The 15,212-nt window shown below is 40.5% G+C and overlaps 1 protein-coding gene across 2 annotated transcripts; it reads left to right on the forward strand.

Moving 5' to 3' along the window:
* The first annotated feature begins 2,779 nt into the window (after window positions 1-2,779).
* hsd17b3 (hydroxysteroid (17-beta) dehydrogenase 3) lies at window positions 2,780-14,955 on the forward strand. Of its 2 annotated transcripts, XM_061261873.1 has the most exons (11): window positions 2,780-2,989; window positions 7,087-7,133; window positions 7,752-7,827; window positions 8,306-8,413; window positions 8,540-8,607; window positions 9,070-9,114; window positions 10,617-10,651; window positions 10,753-10,834; window positions 11,979-12,044; window positions 12,433-12,582; window positions 12,885-14,955. In XM_061261873.1, the coding sequence occupies exons 1-11, from the start codon at window positions 2,839-2,841 to the stop codon at window positions 13,008-13,010; spliced, it is 954 nt and encodes a 317-aa protein (XP_061117857.1). In that variant the 5' UTR covers window positions 2,780-2,838; the 3' UTR covers window positions 13,011-14,955. The 2 variants fall into 2 exon arrangements, with proteins under 2 accessions (XP_061117857.1, XP_061117858.1); XM_061261874.1 differs by lacking the exons at window positions 10,617-10,651; window positions 10,753-10,834; window positions 11,979-12,044; window positions 12,433-12,582; window positions 12,885-14,955 and adding an exon at window positions 9,247-9,845 and having other exon boundaries at window positions 9,070-9,177.
* Window positions 14,956-15,212: the final 257 nt, after the last annotated feature.

Raw genomic sequence — 15,212 nt, forward strand, 5'->3', positions numbered from 1 at the left:
GATCCAATGCGTATGGACTCAGTAAGTGAACAAACATTCAGGCATAGCCAGTGTTTAGTTTAGTCTTAACTGTTTTTGTGAATCTGTGTTTCCATATTTGCCGTCTTATCATTGGAATGTATTTTGTTAGCTATATATGTACGTGAATTGATTTGCCGTCTTTTGCGCATATATAGAGTAAACTACGCAAGTAGTCTTCTCACAGCTAACAATAACTAACACACCCAGAACTCTAGCTTACCCAAGCTAGCTACTCCCACTTTTACCTTTCCTTTGTTCAAGCGACACGCGCACTTGCGCGCACCACACACACGCACACACACATACCCAACTAAATTTCCTTACTAACTTCCCGTTAGTTTATCTGTGTTTTACGTTTGTTTAATAAATATATTTTATTAAACCCCGGTGTCCGTTTTGGAATCACATAGACATGAGAGCCGAGTTAAAGCAATCTTTCGAAGAACTTCCAACCTTCAGGTTATCGGTATGTTTAATAAGTAATATTAGTTATTTTAATTATTAATTAAAATATTAAATTTGTGGTTAGATATTTCTGATAATAGTAATTTTATGAGACTGATTACTTTTTGCAGTTATACTGCTACACAACGTTTAACTGGCGCCCCGGTTTCGTAGAGAGTAAAATCCCTGCGTTATTTGGCGACCCGTGCGAGGACCCTACATAATTTGGAGTCCCGTGCGAGGACCCCTACACCACTCTTCCTAGCCTCTGGCGATGGCTGGAGCTAAAAAAAGTGAAAAAAGAAAAAAGAGGAGAAAAATAAACCCAAAAACAAGCACCAGCGCATCGCCCCGCCTTCGTCACACTGGATCTGTATGAAAGTGTCAGACTTACTGCCTGATGCTGCTGGTCTGTTTTGGAAAATAAAAGTTTGCCTGATCAATGACTCTTGGAGGCAATCTTTATTCCTTTTTGAATCGGTCGGTAAGTCCAGAATGCATGCATGCAGTCATATGACTCATATGGTGTGGAATATGGGTTCATGGTATGGGTTCAGTTGTCCATTATTGTCTCTCTCATGTGTCATATGTATGTAGTTATTTTGTTGAAATTACATTTATAAGGATAGCCCTATAACCAACATTTTATATTTAGATAATAAGCTATCTATAATACATGTAAATACCGAATAATTGGTTATTTGGTATTGTTCAGTTATGATAATGTGAAATTTGGAAACTACATCCGTGAGCCAGTTACACATTTTACCTGATAACTCATTCCTCCTCTGACATTTGATTTGCATCTATTCCAGTAGGGGGTGACAAATGATTTTGAAAATACATTTGAAATCCAAACCTGGCATTGTGGTCAGGGCAGATCACTAAGGCTCTGATCCTGGCTAGAGAAGGCACATGTTTAAAACTAATTTACACACAAGCTAAGAGTTTTTTCCTTTCTTATGTGACTTTATTGAGGAAATGATAGATGTGTGCTTGGAGTGGATTCTCATTAAAGTAAGGTGTCTCCCAATGAGTTGTCGAAATCCTTGAGACATACATGCTCTTTATCCAATTTGATGCGCCTTGGCTCACAATTAAAGGTGGAATTAACATTAACAAATCAGACATGTCAGCATATAGAATTACAGCTCAATATGTACACAGAGAAATGGTTGTAAAAGGAACCGTGTGATTCTATAGAAGAACACTATCAAGGATTCTTTGTTGGGCAAAATGGTTCTTTGTCTGGGAGTTCTATAATAATTATATGTTATTTAGCTGACACTTTTATCCAAAGTGACATGCAGTTGATGGGCGGATGGTGCAGTGGGTAGCACTGCCGCCTCACAGCAAGGAGGTCCTGGGTTTGAATCCTGGTCGCCCGGGGCCTCTCTGTGTGGAGTTTGCATGTTCTCCCCGTGTTCATGTGGGTTTTCTCCGGGTACTCCGGTTTCCTCCCACAGTCCAAAGACATTCTGTTTAGGCTGATTGGAGAGTCTAAATTGCCCATAGATATGAGTGTGTGAGTGAATGGTGTGTGTGCCCTGCGATGGACTGGCGACCTGTCCAGGGTGTATTTCTGCCTTTCGCCCAACGTATGCTGGGATAGGCACCAGCCCCCCTGTGACCCTGTTCAGTATAAGCAGGTTTAGATAATGGATGGATGGACATGCAGTTGACTAGGCTGAGCAGGTTACAATCCCTACTGGAGCAGTGCAGGGTTAATGACCTTGCTCAAGGGCCCAACAGCTGTGGGGATCTCATCATGGTTACACCAGGGCTTGAACCACCAACCTGCCCAGTCCACTCACCTCAGCCACTAGGCTACAGGTTCCATAAAAAACTTTTTTTCTGAGAGGGTAGACAGCAAGGATGTGTGTTGTAGGAAAATTTGAGTCAAGCCAGCATCAGGTACTAAAAGCCCAACACCAAGAACCAGATTTGAGTCTGATACTCAGAACCCAACACTGACATTAGAGTCTGCAACTGTGTTAACATCCAATCAATATAAATATTTTAATGGTATCAGCTATCGGCTTCCACTGTATCTCTTATACACCTGCAGTGTGTGTGTATGTGTCTGTCTGTGTGCATGCATTGTGTGTTTCTGAAAATGTGTTTTTTGGAAGTATGTGTTTGTTTTTGCCAGTGGGTGGGAGTGTGCTTATGTGTGGGTTGAGTGCTTGATTGGACAGCAGCAGGAGAGTAGGGGAACAGGCGGCAGTGGTTGGCTGTGAGGCTGCAGGAGGCGGGGCTCTGGGTGCAGGGGACAGTGGCAGGGCAGAGTGAGCAGCCAGAGGCTCAGGGCAGGATTGCCGGGAGGTGCTATAGGGATCAGGAGCCGGAGTGTTTTTGTCCCTGAGAAGACCCATGGAGCTGGGGGAGTGCTTCCTGGTGTCCCTGGGATGGGTGGCACTTCTCTACTGTGCATGGAAGCTCCTGGCAGTCCTACAGCTGCTGTTCCCCAAGGCCTGGTACCCACTGCCCAAATCCTTCTTCTCCTCACTGGGAGAATGGGCAGGTGAGCATCCCTCTGTCTGGCTGTTCTGTCTGGCTTACTCATTGCCTGATAGTCCCTCTGTCTCGCTCTCAAATTCCAATTTAATTTAATATCTCAAGATCTCTCTCTCTCTCCCTCTTTCTCTTGCTCTCCCTTGCTCTCTCCTTCCTTCTGAAATCAGTTCAGTCAGTTTCCATGTAATGTTCCATAGAAGAACACTCTAATGTTCAAGGGTTCTTTGTCTTGGAGCTTTGTAATAATAATAATAATAATAATAATAATAGTAATAATAATAATTATTATTATTATTATTATTATTTGAGAATTACTCTCTAATTCCAATTAAATTCTAATTTCTTTATAATTATGAAAATGTGATTTTTATATTGATGATGCTTTACATGAACACTGAACACTAAACATACTATTATATAATGAATTTTAATTAAATTTGACTTAAAATGTATCTTTCCTCCTCTATCCCTCTCCTCTCTTCCTTATTCTCCCCATCTCTCTCTCTCTCTCTCTCTCTCTCTCTCTCTCTCTCTCTCTCGCTCTCTCTCTCTCTCTCTCTCTCCCTCTCTCTCTTAAATAAGCTGAGACTGTTAAAATGATAATATCTACATACAATAACCTACTCTGACAAAACGTTAAAACCAAGGAGACAATAATATTTTTGCTTCAATTTCTCAATGAAAAGTTTTAGGTCAATTTAAAGCAATTAAAGATTTATCCACTTACATTTTTTGTAGATTTTTTTAACAATGTAATGAAATATCATAGGTTATATATTTGTTTTACTGTTTCATATATAATAGATAATAAGCCATGCAATAGAGAGTTGATCTACCTATCTGAGCACTTCAATTGCATCTGTAACTACTCAACCATAAGTCAAAGGTTAAAGTGGTTCAATAAGACCCTAAACTGTCTGACATGTTTTCCTAACTATGTTTCTAATATTTAAAATAAAATTTGCTCAAGTTAACTTTTTCAAAGTGCTGGTGTCAGAGTAGACCCCAGCGCCATGGGAAAAAGAGATAAAAATGGTTCTGAAATGTAATCTTCCCACAGCAAGCCTGTGAGTTTGACACAGCCAGTACTCCAGAGAGCTTTTAGCGCCCGTGCAGTAAAGCTGAACGCGTTCCAGAGTCCATGTTTGACTTTTGTATGTGAAGGGGGAAAGCAGGCATAGTGCCTTGTGAAAACAGGTGTGGTTTAGATTACCATGATAGGAAGTTTCAGAACAGAGAGACAGAAGAGAGAGTATCCACAAGGCAGGGCAAAGGACTAGGGCCGATAGTCATAAAACATCTGGGTAGCAGATTTTCCCTGTGCATATTAAATCCGTATCCATTATTCACCAGAATGATGATCTCACACCCAGACTCATATAACATATAGTATAATGTCTATCAGAAATTGGCATCATATTCACAAGTGAAACTCATTTGCATTTTATGATTTTACTTTTTTTTTCAATTTTCGTCGCAAAATGTGATGAACACCAAATCCGAGATATAATTATTAAGATAGCAGTGTCAAAACATCTGTTGCTTTATTATGTCAAATTGTTGAAGTTGAAGCAGAAAAGTCCACGTGAAGTATTCACTATTGACAGAAATCTTAAAACCCCCTCTTAGATTTCCATTATAATTGGATACTAATGAGTAAAGGTGTCTGTATTTAATTGTCATTTGTATTTAATTGTATTGCATGTGTGGATTCATAGCATTTTGCTAAGGCATCTTATATGAAACCGGCATATTATATGAAATTGTTACAAAATGTATTAAATTGAATATATTCATGAAATGTAGCATTTTAACCACATTTATTACAAAAAATGGATATACTGTGCCGTGTGTTGATGAAACTCTTGATTTACCTCGTTGTCATTGACTATGTAAAGCACTAATAGGGGCACTTGTCACTAATAACACCTGATTTCAGGTGCCAAACTTCTGAGGTAGAATGAGATATATCACATGCTCTGTTCAGTGTTGTCAAACGGAAACTTTGCAATGATTCAACCACTTTTTGGAAAGTGATTCATGAATTGGATTACAGACACAAATCTCTTTACGTAGAGTAGAGGGACGCAGGTGGAACGGCTGTTAGACTCAATGAGTTGCTCACCAGGATGCAGAGCAGAAGCAGGCTGCTGAAAGAGGAAGTCAGGGAAAAGGAAGGGGCAGGACGGTGTGTTCTTCTGTGGAACAGACAGTTCTGCATAGCGGTCAGAGACCTTTGGGTCGAGCCCAATCAGAAAAGGACAGTCTGTCCGTTCGTCTGTCTGCCCCCCCAAACCCACCACCTGCGTTTGGAACAGTGCGGTTACGTCATCCCTGCCATTTCCGGCTATTTTAAACTTTAAATTGGAAGAGGACGGACTGTGTATACAAGAACAGGACGTTACGACCAGGGAATGCACACTATGTTCTGCCCCCGGGCACCAAATGGCTGCTGCCTTGCATCTCTGAGGTTCACAAAAGGCCAGTGTTCTCAGGATTGATTGATGGCACCCTCTAGGGTATTGTCAACCATTGTGAATACCACAACAACAACATGAAAAGGACATTCTGTCAACATTGAATTTTGCCAATAAACTTTACACAGGCTTGATATATGAGTTGAGGAATGCAAAATGAAACTAAACCCCCCTCAAATGTTCTTGATATTCATTGGAGGATCAAATCTTTAGTGCTAAATGTTCAAAACAAAGTGAAATAAAGCTTGGTAGCCAGCCATTTGCTGGCCTCTGCAAATAAGAATGTGCTTCTGCCATGGTAATTGGTTGACATATGACAGTGTCTGCTAGCATCCTCTGGCCCAGTGGTAGTGCACCTGCAGTCTGATGCTGTTTGCCAGTGTAATCATGCCACAACCAAAAGTCCCCAGAGAGAAATAACACCATGAGCACGCTCCCACCAGGACCGGAACAGCCAAGGAGTTCACACAAAAACCGAAAACCAAACCACTACAAAATGGAGCCAGTGAAAGCAAAAGAATGTATTCTACAAAAACACAAAACATTTACATCAGGCACTGGTAGGGTAAGGAGACACAAAATAAAATAACATATAAGGAAAATAAAGTCTTCCCCAGCCTAACTTGCATACACTACCATGAACCCAACTAACAGAAAAAACCATCCATCCATCCATCCATCCATTATCTTAACCCGCTTATCCTGAACAGGGTTGCAGGGGGGCTGGAGCCTATCCCAGCATACATTGGGCGAAAGGCAGGAATACAACCTGGACAGGTCACCAGTCCATCACAGGGCACACACACCAGTCACTCACACACTCATACCTACAGGCAATTTAGACTCTCCAATCAGCCTAACCTGCATGTCTTTGGACTGTGGGAGGAAACCGGAGTACCCGGAGGAAACCCACGCAGACACGGGGAGAACATGCAAACTCCGCACAGAGAGGCCCCGGTCGACGGGGATTCGAACCCAGGACCTCCTTGCTGTGAGGTGGCAGTGCTACCCACTGCACCATCCGTGCCGCCACAGAAAAAACCATGAAACCTAAATAGAAATACACTGCTTACACACAAAGAGTACACACGGCTCTGGGGAAAATAGTGCAGGCCTCCATCTTGTATATTACATTGAAAGACATTCAGGTTAGGCTAATTGGAGAGTCTAAATTGCCCCTTAGTGTACTCCTGCCGTTGCCTTTGACCAGGGCTCTGGCCTCAGAACTGGAGCTGGTCCCCGGGCACCGTACTATGGCTGCCGACAGCTCCTAGGTAACTAGGGTGGTTAAATGCAGAGGACGTGTTTCATTGCCTTAGAAGGCCAGGCGTTCCATATTGTCAGGCAATTCAGGAAAACCTGTTCACCTTTAGGCATCTCTGCATCAGTGATGGACGGACTGCATCTCTGTGCTCTTGTGTTTTGACAGCCATGTTCTATACTCTGTCTCCTTTATGTCCCCATCGTCTCTATTGTGCCTTCATTGTGTCTCTGTTGTGTCTGCATTGTGTCTCTGTTGTGTCTCTTTTGTATCTCTGTTGTGTCTTCACTGTGTCTCTGTTGTGTCTCTATTATGTTTCCATTGTCTGATGTCTGAAGGAGTCCCATGTTTCCCCCTCTGTTTCAGTTATCACTGGTGGGTCAGAGGGGATCGGAAGGGCGTATGCCTTTGAGGTATGGATCCATTAGCCTGGAAAAGCAAATCCAGAAGACAGCTCAAGAGAGAAGTGACTGACAGATGATTTTGTTAGTCAATCACATGTTACTGAGAAGAGGACAATTACCACACACCACAGGGAAAGTGAATCCTTTAATGGATTTGAATAATTATTGAATAGGATTTGGCAGCAATAGATGAAGCAAAATTTGAAAACAAACAGAAAAATTTAATTTTTGTCTCATCATAAATCCATCAATAAGAATGGAAAAATAGATTCATTAAAAGTTGTTCTTGCAGATCATTTTCATCTCGTTACCATCATCAAAAACAGGGCTTTAGAAGGGATATTTGAATTATTAATATCATTGACGTGTGGGTTTGGTTAAAAAAAGGAATAAACAGTTTAATAAGCACTCATTTTGGATCTGCACAGAAGCGCCACATCGGTAAATATCAGCGTGGTGAAAGACAGAAGACAAGGGCAGTACTGTTCTAAATGAAAAAGTCATGTTTTTCTGTGTTGCTCCTTCACTGCAGACAGCACTAAAACATTACATTTACTAAACTTTACTAAAACTTTACATTTACTAAACTTTACTAAAACTTTTACATTTCCCCACTCTCCTCCAAAGCTGGCAAAATGCGGTCTGAACATCGTCCTCATCAGCCGGACCCTGGAAAAACTGCAGACAGCGGCAAAGGAGATAGGTGAGGCAAAATGTCCCCACTCTGTGGTCCTGTACACCTTCTGTCATTTCAGAAATTTGAGAGATAAGCAGTTCATTTTTTCAAAATTATTTCTAAATTGTTTCCAATTTGATGAAATCTGATACTCCTGCTGCACACAAGCCAGAGTCATTTCCATAGACTTACAAAAAGTTAGTAAAAGGCAGCAATCTCCTTAATTCCATTTTGTGTGTGAAATACCCTCCTCAGGATCTCAGACCAAAACTGGGCCAAATACACATTTTACTCTTTTGATGAGTACAATTTGACACTCTTAATTCATCTATTAGAATATCCAGGGAATTTAATTCTCAACTACAGAGACACTATAGTCATATCAAATAAGGACATTGTTTTGAAAATCATCAGCAAACTGCAGGCTTAGACTGTTCCAAATAATCATTTGGCGCAGGAGGGCTATGAAGGCAATGTTGGCAGTCTATTCTCTTCTCTTTAAAAGGAGAAGCAACAGGGAGAGAAGTCAAGCTAATCACAGCTGATTTTACCAAGGATGACATCTATGAACACATCGAGGAGAACCTCACTGGTTTAAATGTGGGTGTTTTAGGTATGTCGCCAAAACACATGCATATGTAAGTCATGCCACGTGTATGTTGCCTATGTTAGTACAGTGCATATTCTGCTACTTTCTCCAAATCCAACAAAATGCAGAAGGTCAGTTTCATTCTTCCAGTGAATAATGTGGGGATTCTCCCAAGCCGCACACCTTGCAAACTCCTGGATACAAAGGATCTGGAACAGGTGAAATCATTCATTCCCCCTACACACCTGTTTACCTGTCCATTCACACATCTGTCTCACTGCACACCTGTTATTATTTAATAATTATTTATTCAGCTATCTTTATTATTAATCTATCAGACTCTTATACAGGGGGGTCCTTTTAGAAACATATTGCTAATTCACTCTGTGATGTATACATGGAAGAATTACAGTACATTACAATACATTAGGGGTGACCTTTAGCGTAATGATTAAGGTAAATGACTGGGAGCCGCAAGGTCGGTGGTTCAAATCCTAGTCTAGCCACAATAAATCTGTAGGCTGCTCAGGGAAGTAGTCACTGTCAGTGTTCCTCCATTTTGTTTTAATGTAACCCAAAACGAGCCTTGACAGGCCAACACAGCCGACCTTACCATCTGATTTAGAAACTGAACCCACACAAATGCACTCATGACAGTCTCATGGTTTTATTGCTTTCAGCAAATCACAAACCTGCTCAACTGTAACATAAAGGGTATAATGAAGGTGAGTTTTTACGGTATCCTCTCTCTCCCTGCCTCCTTCACCTGTCACACTCTACCAGCACACCTGTATTCCTTTCTACTTGTCTACCTGCAAACCTAGTCTGTCTATCTGTCTGTTTGCACAACTGCACACCTCCATCACTTTCTACCTGTCTACCTGCAAAAATGTATTTCTGTCTGTCTGTCTGTCTTCACAACTACATATTCTTTCTACCACTTTCTACCTGCCTACCTGGATACCTGTCTATGTGAACACCTGTACCACTTTCTACTGGTTTACTTGGACATCTGTCTGTCTGTACAACTGCACAATTTTCTACACTCCTGTATGTCTACCTGTACATCCATCTGTCTGTGTGCACACCAGTCTACCAAGCATAATTAAGGTGTGCACTAAAACATTGACGATTATCAACACAATCCGGTTTGAATACCCATGGACCTATTTAAGCCAGAGGTACTGCAATACGATATCACTTTAAATAGCACTAACAGATGGTACAGTTGCCACAGTGGACAAGGTTCATGTCACAGAACTGGGACCCATCCTGCTACAATTTCATAATATTGTGTTATATTTTGACCAGACCAGATGATGTGAAGATCCAAGATACACAAAACTCCTGTGATTATGTACATATGAAGAGTTGGTGTGACTGATGCAATAAAGATCTTGTAGTGTAATTATTTGTAATCATTATTTGTCATTTTTATGAAACAACCTGCATGCAAGAGTATCGATTTCCAATTTTGTGCCCTTTGAAGATTTTACATTATTTGAATTTCAAGGACACAGTATCATGGAGGCATAATACAGCTTGTTTATGCTGTGATTTCACCATCTGGACTCATGAATCTATTCTGGAGGAGACAGTAATCCTAGCCTTATTATCAGCCAATGTCCCCTGACTGAACTTCATGAATAAATTGGTACTGTTTTGTTTTACAGGCCACTAGTATGTGCAATTATCAGGTAGGCCTAACTATTTTGATTTCAGAGGAAAGTATGAAAGTGTGATCTATGAAACGGGCTGCAAAACATATTTTAAAAGTACTGAACACGTCCGTATCATGGTACTGACTGACTTTGTTTCATAGGACTTACTTCTGATATCAATAGTTGTCTGATTATTATGCAAGCAGCCGGCATTTACCCAGTAAATACTAGGTCATTAACAGCCTGTAAAACAAAACTTTACCAATATATTTCATTTTGAATCAGGACCAGGAATCAATAAGCAGAAACACTTTGACTGTGTGGTTAACAATGGAAATCAGGCCCTCAGGAAAAATGTGACAAAGACCATTGCCTGACACGTGAATTTGGGCCCAGGTAAGTCTGGAATTCTAAATTTGGGTAAATTCCGTCTGGGCTTGAAGATCACCTGACATTGTCTCACCAGTTCATCCCGATTTCAGCCGTGACCTATGACTCTGAGCTGTTGTAACATCAGATTTGTGTACCAGTCCTGATTGAACTGTGCCCTTTTCCCCCCAAATCAGATGTGCAGAATAATTTTACCAGGGATGGAGAAGAGGTAAGTTCTTTACTTTAATGTATTATTGATCGGTATGATCTTATGCCCTTCAGCCTTTCTGAAACAGGCAGTCTGACGTGGCTTGTTCTCTGTGGTGACAGGGGGAAGGGACTCATTCTCAACGTCTCATCGGGCGTGGCTCTGCTCCCGTGTCCACTCTACTCCCTATACGGGGCCTCCAAGGTGAGAGAGTGAAGTCCTGTCCTCATCGCAGGCAGGCATGGTCGGCCCGTAGCGCAGTGGTTAAGGTGCACGACTGGGACACGCAAGGTCGGCGGTCCTAATCCTGGCCCTTGAGCAAGGCCCTTAACCCTGCATTGCTCCTGGGGAGGATTGTCTCCTACTTAGTCTGATCAACTGTATGTCGCTCTGGATAAGAGCGTCTGCCAAATACCAATAATGTAATGTAATGGTAGTGATGCCAGAGCTCAATCATGGGGCAGCAACTAAATGCAAAAAAATCATTGATTGGTATTCTATTTTTTTATCGGAGAACAGTCATAAGTAAAAATGTGCCAATTTTTGTGATATGACCCCTCAAAAATGGTTTATTGTGAACAATATCACTTTTAATGCCAAATATCTTCCAAATGCTCAAGATTTAAATTCTACACACCAAGCGCTCTCAAGATAATATATAGCAAATGACTTGCCAATTTTCTTGTAGAATTATGACCATTTAAAACATATTTAAGGACTATAAACAGATTTCCGGTAACTTAGATTTCCTGTAACTTGGCACTTTTTAAATTAAAGCCCCCTAAATTTTAGAAAGGATTTTCAGGATTCCTCTTCTTCGACATTGCCTACAATCACAATCTCTGTGCTCTTTTAGGTTATGGCCACTCCTGATCAATTAACCCTTGTGCCACTATGTTTAACAGCAGAGAAAACCCCCTAAATTATATATTTTTTCAACTTGAAATTTGATGACAAAGTTTGCGATGAGTGACAGGTTGTTTCTTCATGTAAAATTTGGGGTTTAAAAATCAATTAAGCTGCTTTATTTTAGGGGTTTAGTGAAGGCAGGTCATTTTTTACCCTTAGGACAAGGGGAGTATAGGGTTAAAACCATATATTTGTCTACTCGTTATTATTCATTAGATTGAAATTATTCCTGAATTTGACTTGTACTATACAGGTTTGGTTCGCTGCCAAAAAAAAAAAGTTTTGTTTTAAAAAATTTTAATGCACATACATTGACAGTATGAATCAATTTTGTAATTATAAAATATTTCTGCAGGGGGTAGAATGCATTTCAAAATAAGCCATATTCATTTACAACACTGTATGTATGACGATTAATATTCCTTATTTTTATGTGCAGATATTTGTTGAAAGGTTCTCTCGAAGTCTTCAAGCGGAGTATAAATCCAAAGGAATCATCATACAGGTAGTGTACTGTAAATCCTCAGGTACTCTGTGATATGTTGGCTCCAACTCTTATAATTACAAGGTTTAATCCAATATTTTGGTTAAATATTAGTTATTCACATGGAAATGCTCATTGTTGTATCTTCTTGTGATACAACAAATTAAACTTTTGAACTGACAATAGCTTGTTAAATGTGTTAACACGAACATCAAGGTAACACTAAACAATACTCTAACATTTAGATTACATTGTGCTCAGTAAGAAACTAAATTCTTAATATTTTAAAACTACATAACCATTACAACTATTATAAGTTGTACTATGTACTATGTAATTATTTCATTGTTTTTGCTATTACTATATATCAGAATTCACCCTAATATAACTTTTCTGGTTACATTTACAGGTGGTGACACCATTTGGGGTTTCCACGGCGATGGCCGGCTTTCAGGAGCCTAGCGTGGTAACATTCACGCCTGAGGACTTTGTGAGGACGTCGCTGAACTATGTTCTGGCTGGAGACCGCACACACGGCAGTATCCCCCATCAGACCATGGTAAAACTCACAACATCAGCGTGGAAACTGCTGTCTGCTTTTCATTTAGAAGATAAAAAACGGACACAAAATAAACAGAGTAAAACTTGGGAAGGTCAATTCCATTTCAGTTCAGTCAGTCCAGGAATTTAAGTGAAATTTAAGTTGAGAAGGCAAAGACCTGCATTTCACTTCATTTCCCAAATCGATTGATTTCAAATGGAACTGACCCCAACCCTCTTCTATCACTTTCTTATCGAGATCATTCCAAGATGTGATGCCTTTCGATTTTATTTCATTCATCCTTTTTTTTCTTTCTCTAGGGGTGGATCCTTCAAGCAATTCCATTTAAAATCCTACATAGTGAGTTTATGCAAGATAAACTTTTAGAGTATGTCAACAAGAGGGTCTACGTTGATAAAACAAGTTCATTAAAGAGGAATCTATAGGATATTTATAGGATCTTTACAGGAATCTTCCCAGTCATCTAAAACACAGGATGTAGGTCTACATTTTGCTCACATTGGTAACTTTTTATTTTGAGTGTGTCCAATGTTGATACCCATATCAACTAAATATCAGTTTAGTGTCAATTTTAACAACCAATTGAGACTGTTGATCGTCAAAATTTGTCTTGCTTTGACAGCTCTTAACTTTGTCACCAGACATTTAAATAATGCCAAATGAGGGTGAAACGTGGGTAAACGATAATTATGTTGATGTGATATTTAGCAGACTAGTTTTTCAGATTCACTTAACCTTTCTTGGACCTCTTGGTGATTGGCTGTATATATCTACAGGCAGGCCATTTACAAGCAGATATTAAGTTGACATTCAGCTGAATATTGATGCCCACGTACATAGTGGATAGAGATTTGAGATCAGACAGCAAACAGCCAGGTAATATTAGGGTCAGTGTTCCTGACTTACTTGTGGGGAACCATCTAATGTGCAATCAGCTTTACAGTTGATATCAATTTGAGTGTCAAAATTAGACTCAAAATAACGTGTTACCTTCACATCTTCTGCCCGTGAAATGAAGAAAGCTATTTTCTTTATTCTTTATTGTCATTGTACAGACATACAACGAAAATCAGGTGCACTCTAGAACCGAACTCATCAATAAGTATAAAAGATTTTAAAAGAAAAAGTACTTCCATTCATTCACTTCAACTCATTCTACACACCACATTTATACCATGCACTCAGTACCAACGTATGCAGTTAAAAAGGATTAAAAGTCAATTTCTCATCAATGAGAATAAAGTGCATGCATGCAGTTAAAAAGGAATTAGTCCATATTGCACATGGTTTTCCACATTTATTTCCCCACACAGTTACTGCAAATGGTTCTTGTGTCACCATGTGGATATTTTACTGTGGTCTAACCCTGTAGCTAGATGTGTCAGGTGTGCTCGAGGTGGAACACATCTGTACGTGAAATGGTGTTGGTGTACACCGCTAATTAGCTGATTCAATAATTGGTTAATTGGTGGAATAAAAAATGTCAATATTCACCCCGTATCCCACACTCAGACATCGGAGTGCCCCACAGTAAATATCACTGTCAGCCTCAAGCTCTTTCCACTGGGGTGAGAGCCATACCTGCTGATATGGTGGAACACTGTCCGACAGCGGAACATGACAGTTGAATCATGGGAAATGAAGTTCCTCTGGGATTCCAGGCCTGACACTGACTGGCAGCAGGCCAGTGATGTATATTTCCTCAGTCAATCCAATAAAACTAAAAGAAGGGTGAAAAAATAGATCGTTCAGATTAGCTTTAAGGATTTAAAGGGCCCTCATAGGGTCAATACTGGTTTTTCATAAGATGGTTATAGGGCTGTTGCATAGGATCATTAAATGATGGTTATAAGACAATTTTAGCATTGTGTTTAAGATGGTTAGTGGGCAATATAGGACTTTTAATTGATGGTTATAGGGCCATTATAGAACTGTCATAAGATGGACATTGGGCAATTATAGGACGATAAATGATGGTTATAAGGTCATTAAAGGACTGTTCTTAGATTTTTACTGGGCAGCTATGAGACAGGAATGGGTAAAAGAAAATGTCTGGAAAAAAACCTGATGACATGAAATCCAATCAGATCTGTGCTGACTAAGGATCAGTTTTGCCTTTTAGTTCATAATTTAACTGGTTGCCGGGTTACCTGGGATGTAGAGAGTATAGGCCCAAAGATTTTGGGACCACCCCTTACTCAGCATGTGAAAGATAGGCTTCAATGTTCATTTATGGCTATTATGAAGATTAGCATTTCTGTGATCGGTTTGTAGCTTCTTGTTCTGTGTTCCAGTGTTCATGTCGGCTGTTGTACTCATTGCCAATATCCATGGGTGCGCCTCCTGCCAAATAAAGTCTTTTGAATTGAAGTGTTGTTGAGTTGGAGTGACTAAGCAGTTTTTCTCCCCGGCACGCTGGGGGCATCCCAGGGATTCCTTCTCCGGGGCTGTTCTGGCGAATGCTGGTGAGAACCAGCAGCTGTTCGGCGCCGCCTCAGAGGGGGGGGGGGGGGTTTGGGAGGAGGGGGAGGGTTGGCAGGAGGGGGGGAGGTGCCGGGGCGAGGGTTTGGCGGCTGGTCAGCGGTAATCTGAAATCCTACCCGAGGAGAGAGGTCAGCCTGACCCAA

This window comes from Conger conger, chromosome 11 (genome assembly GCF_963514075.1).
Source record: "Conger conger chromosome 11, fConCon1.1, whole genome shotgun sequence".
NCBI classification, from domain to species: Eukaryota; Metazoa; Chordata; class Actinopteri; order Anguilliformes; family Congridae; genus Conger; species Conger conger.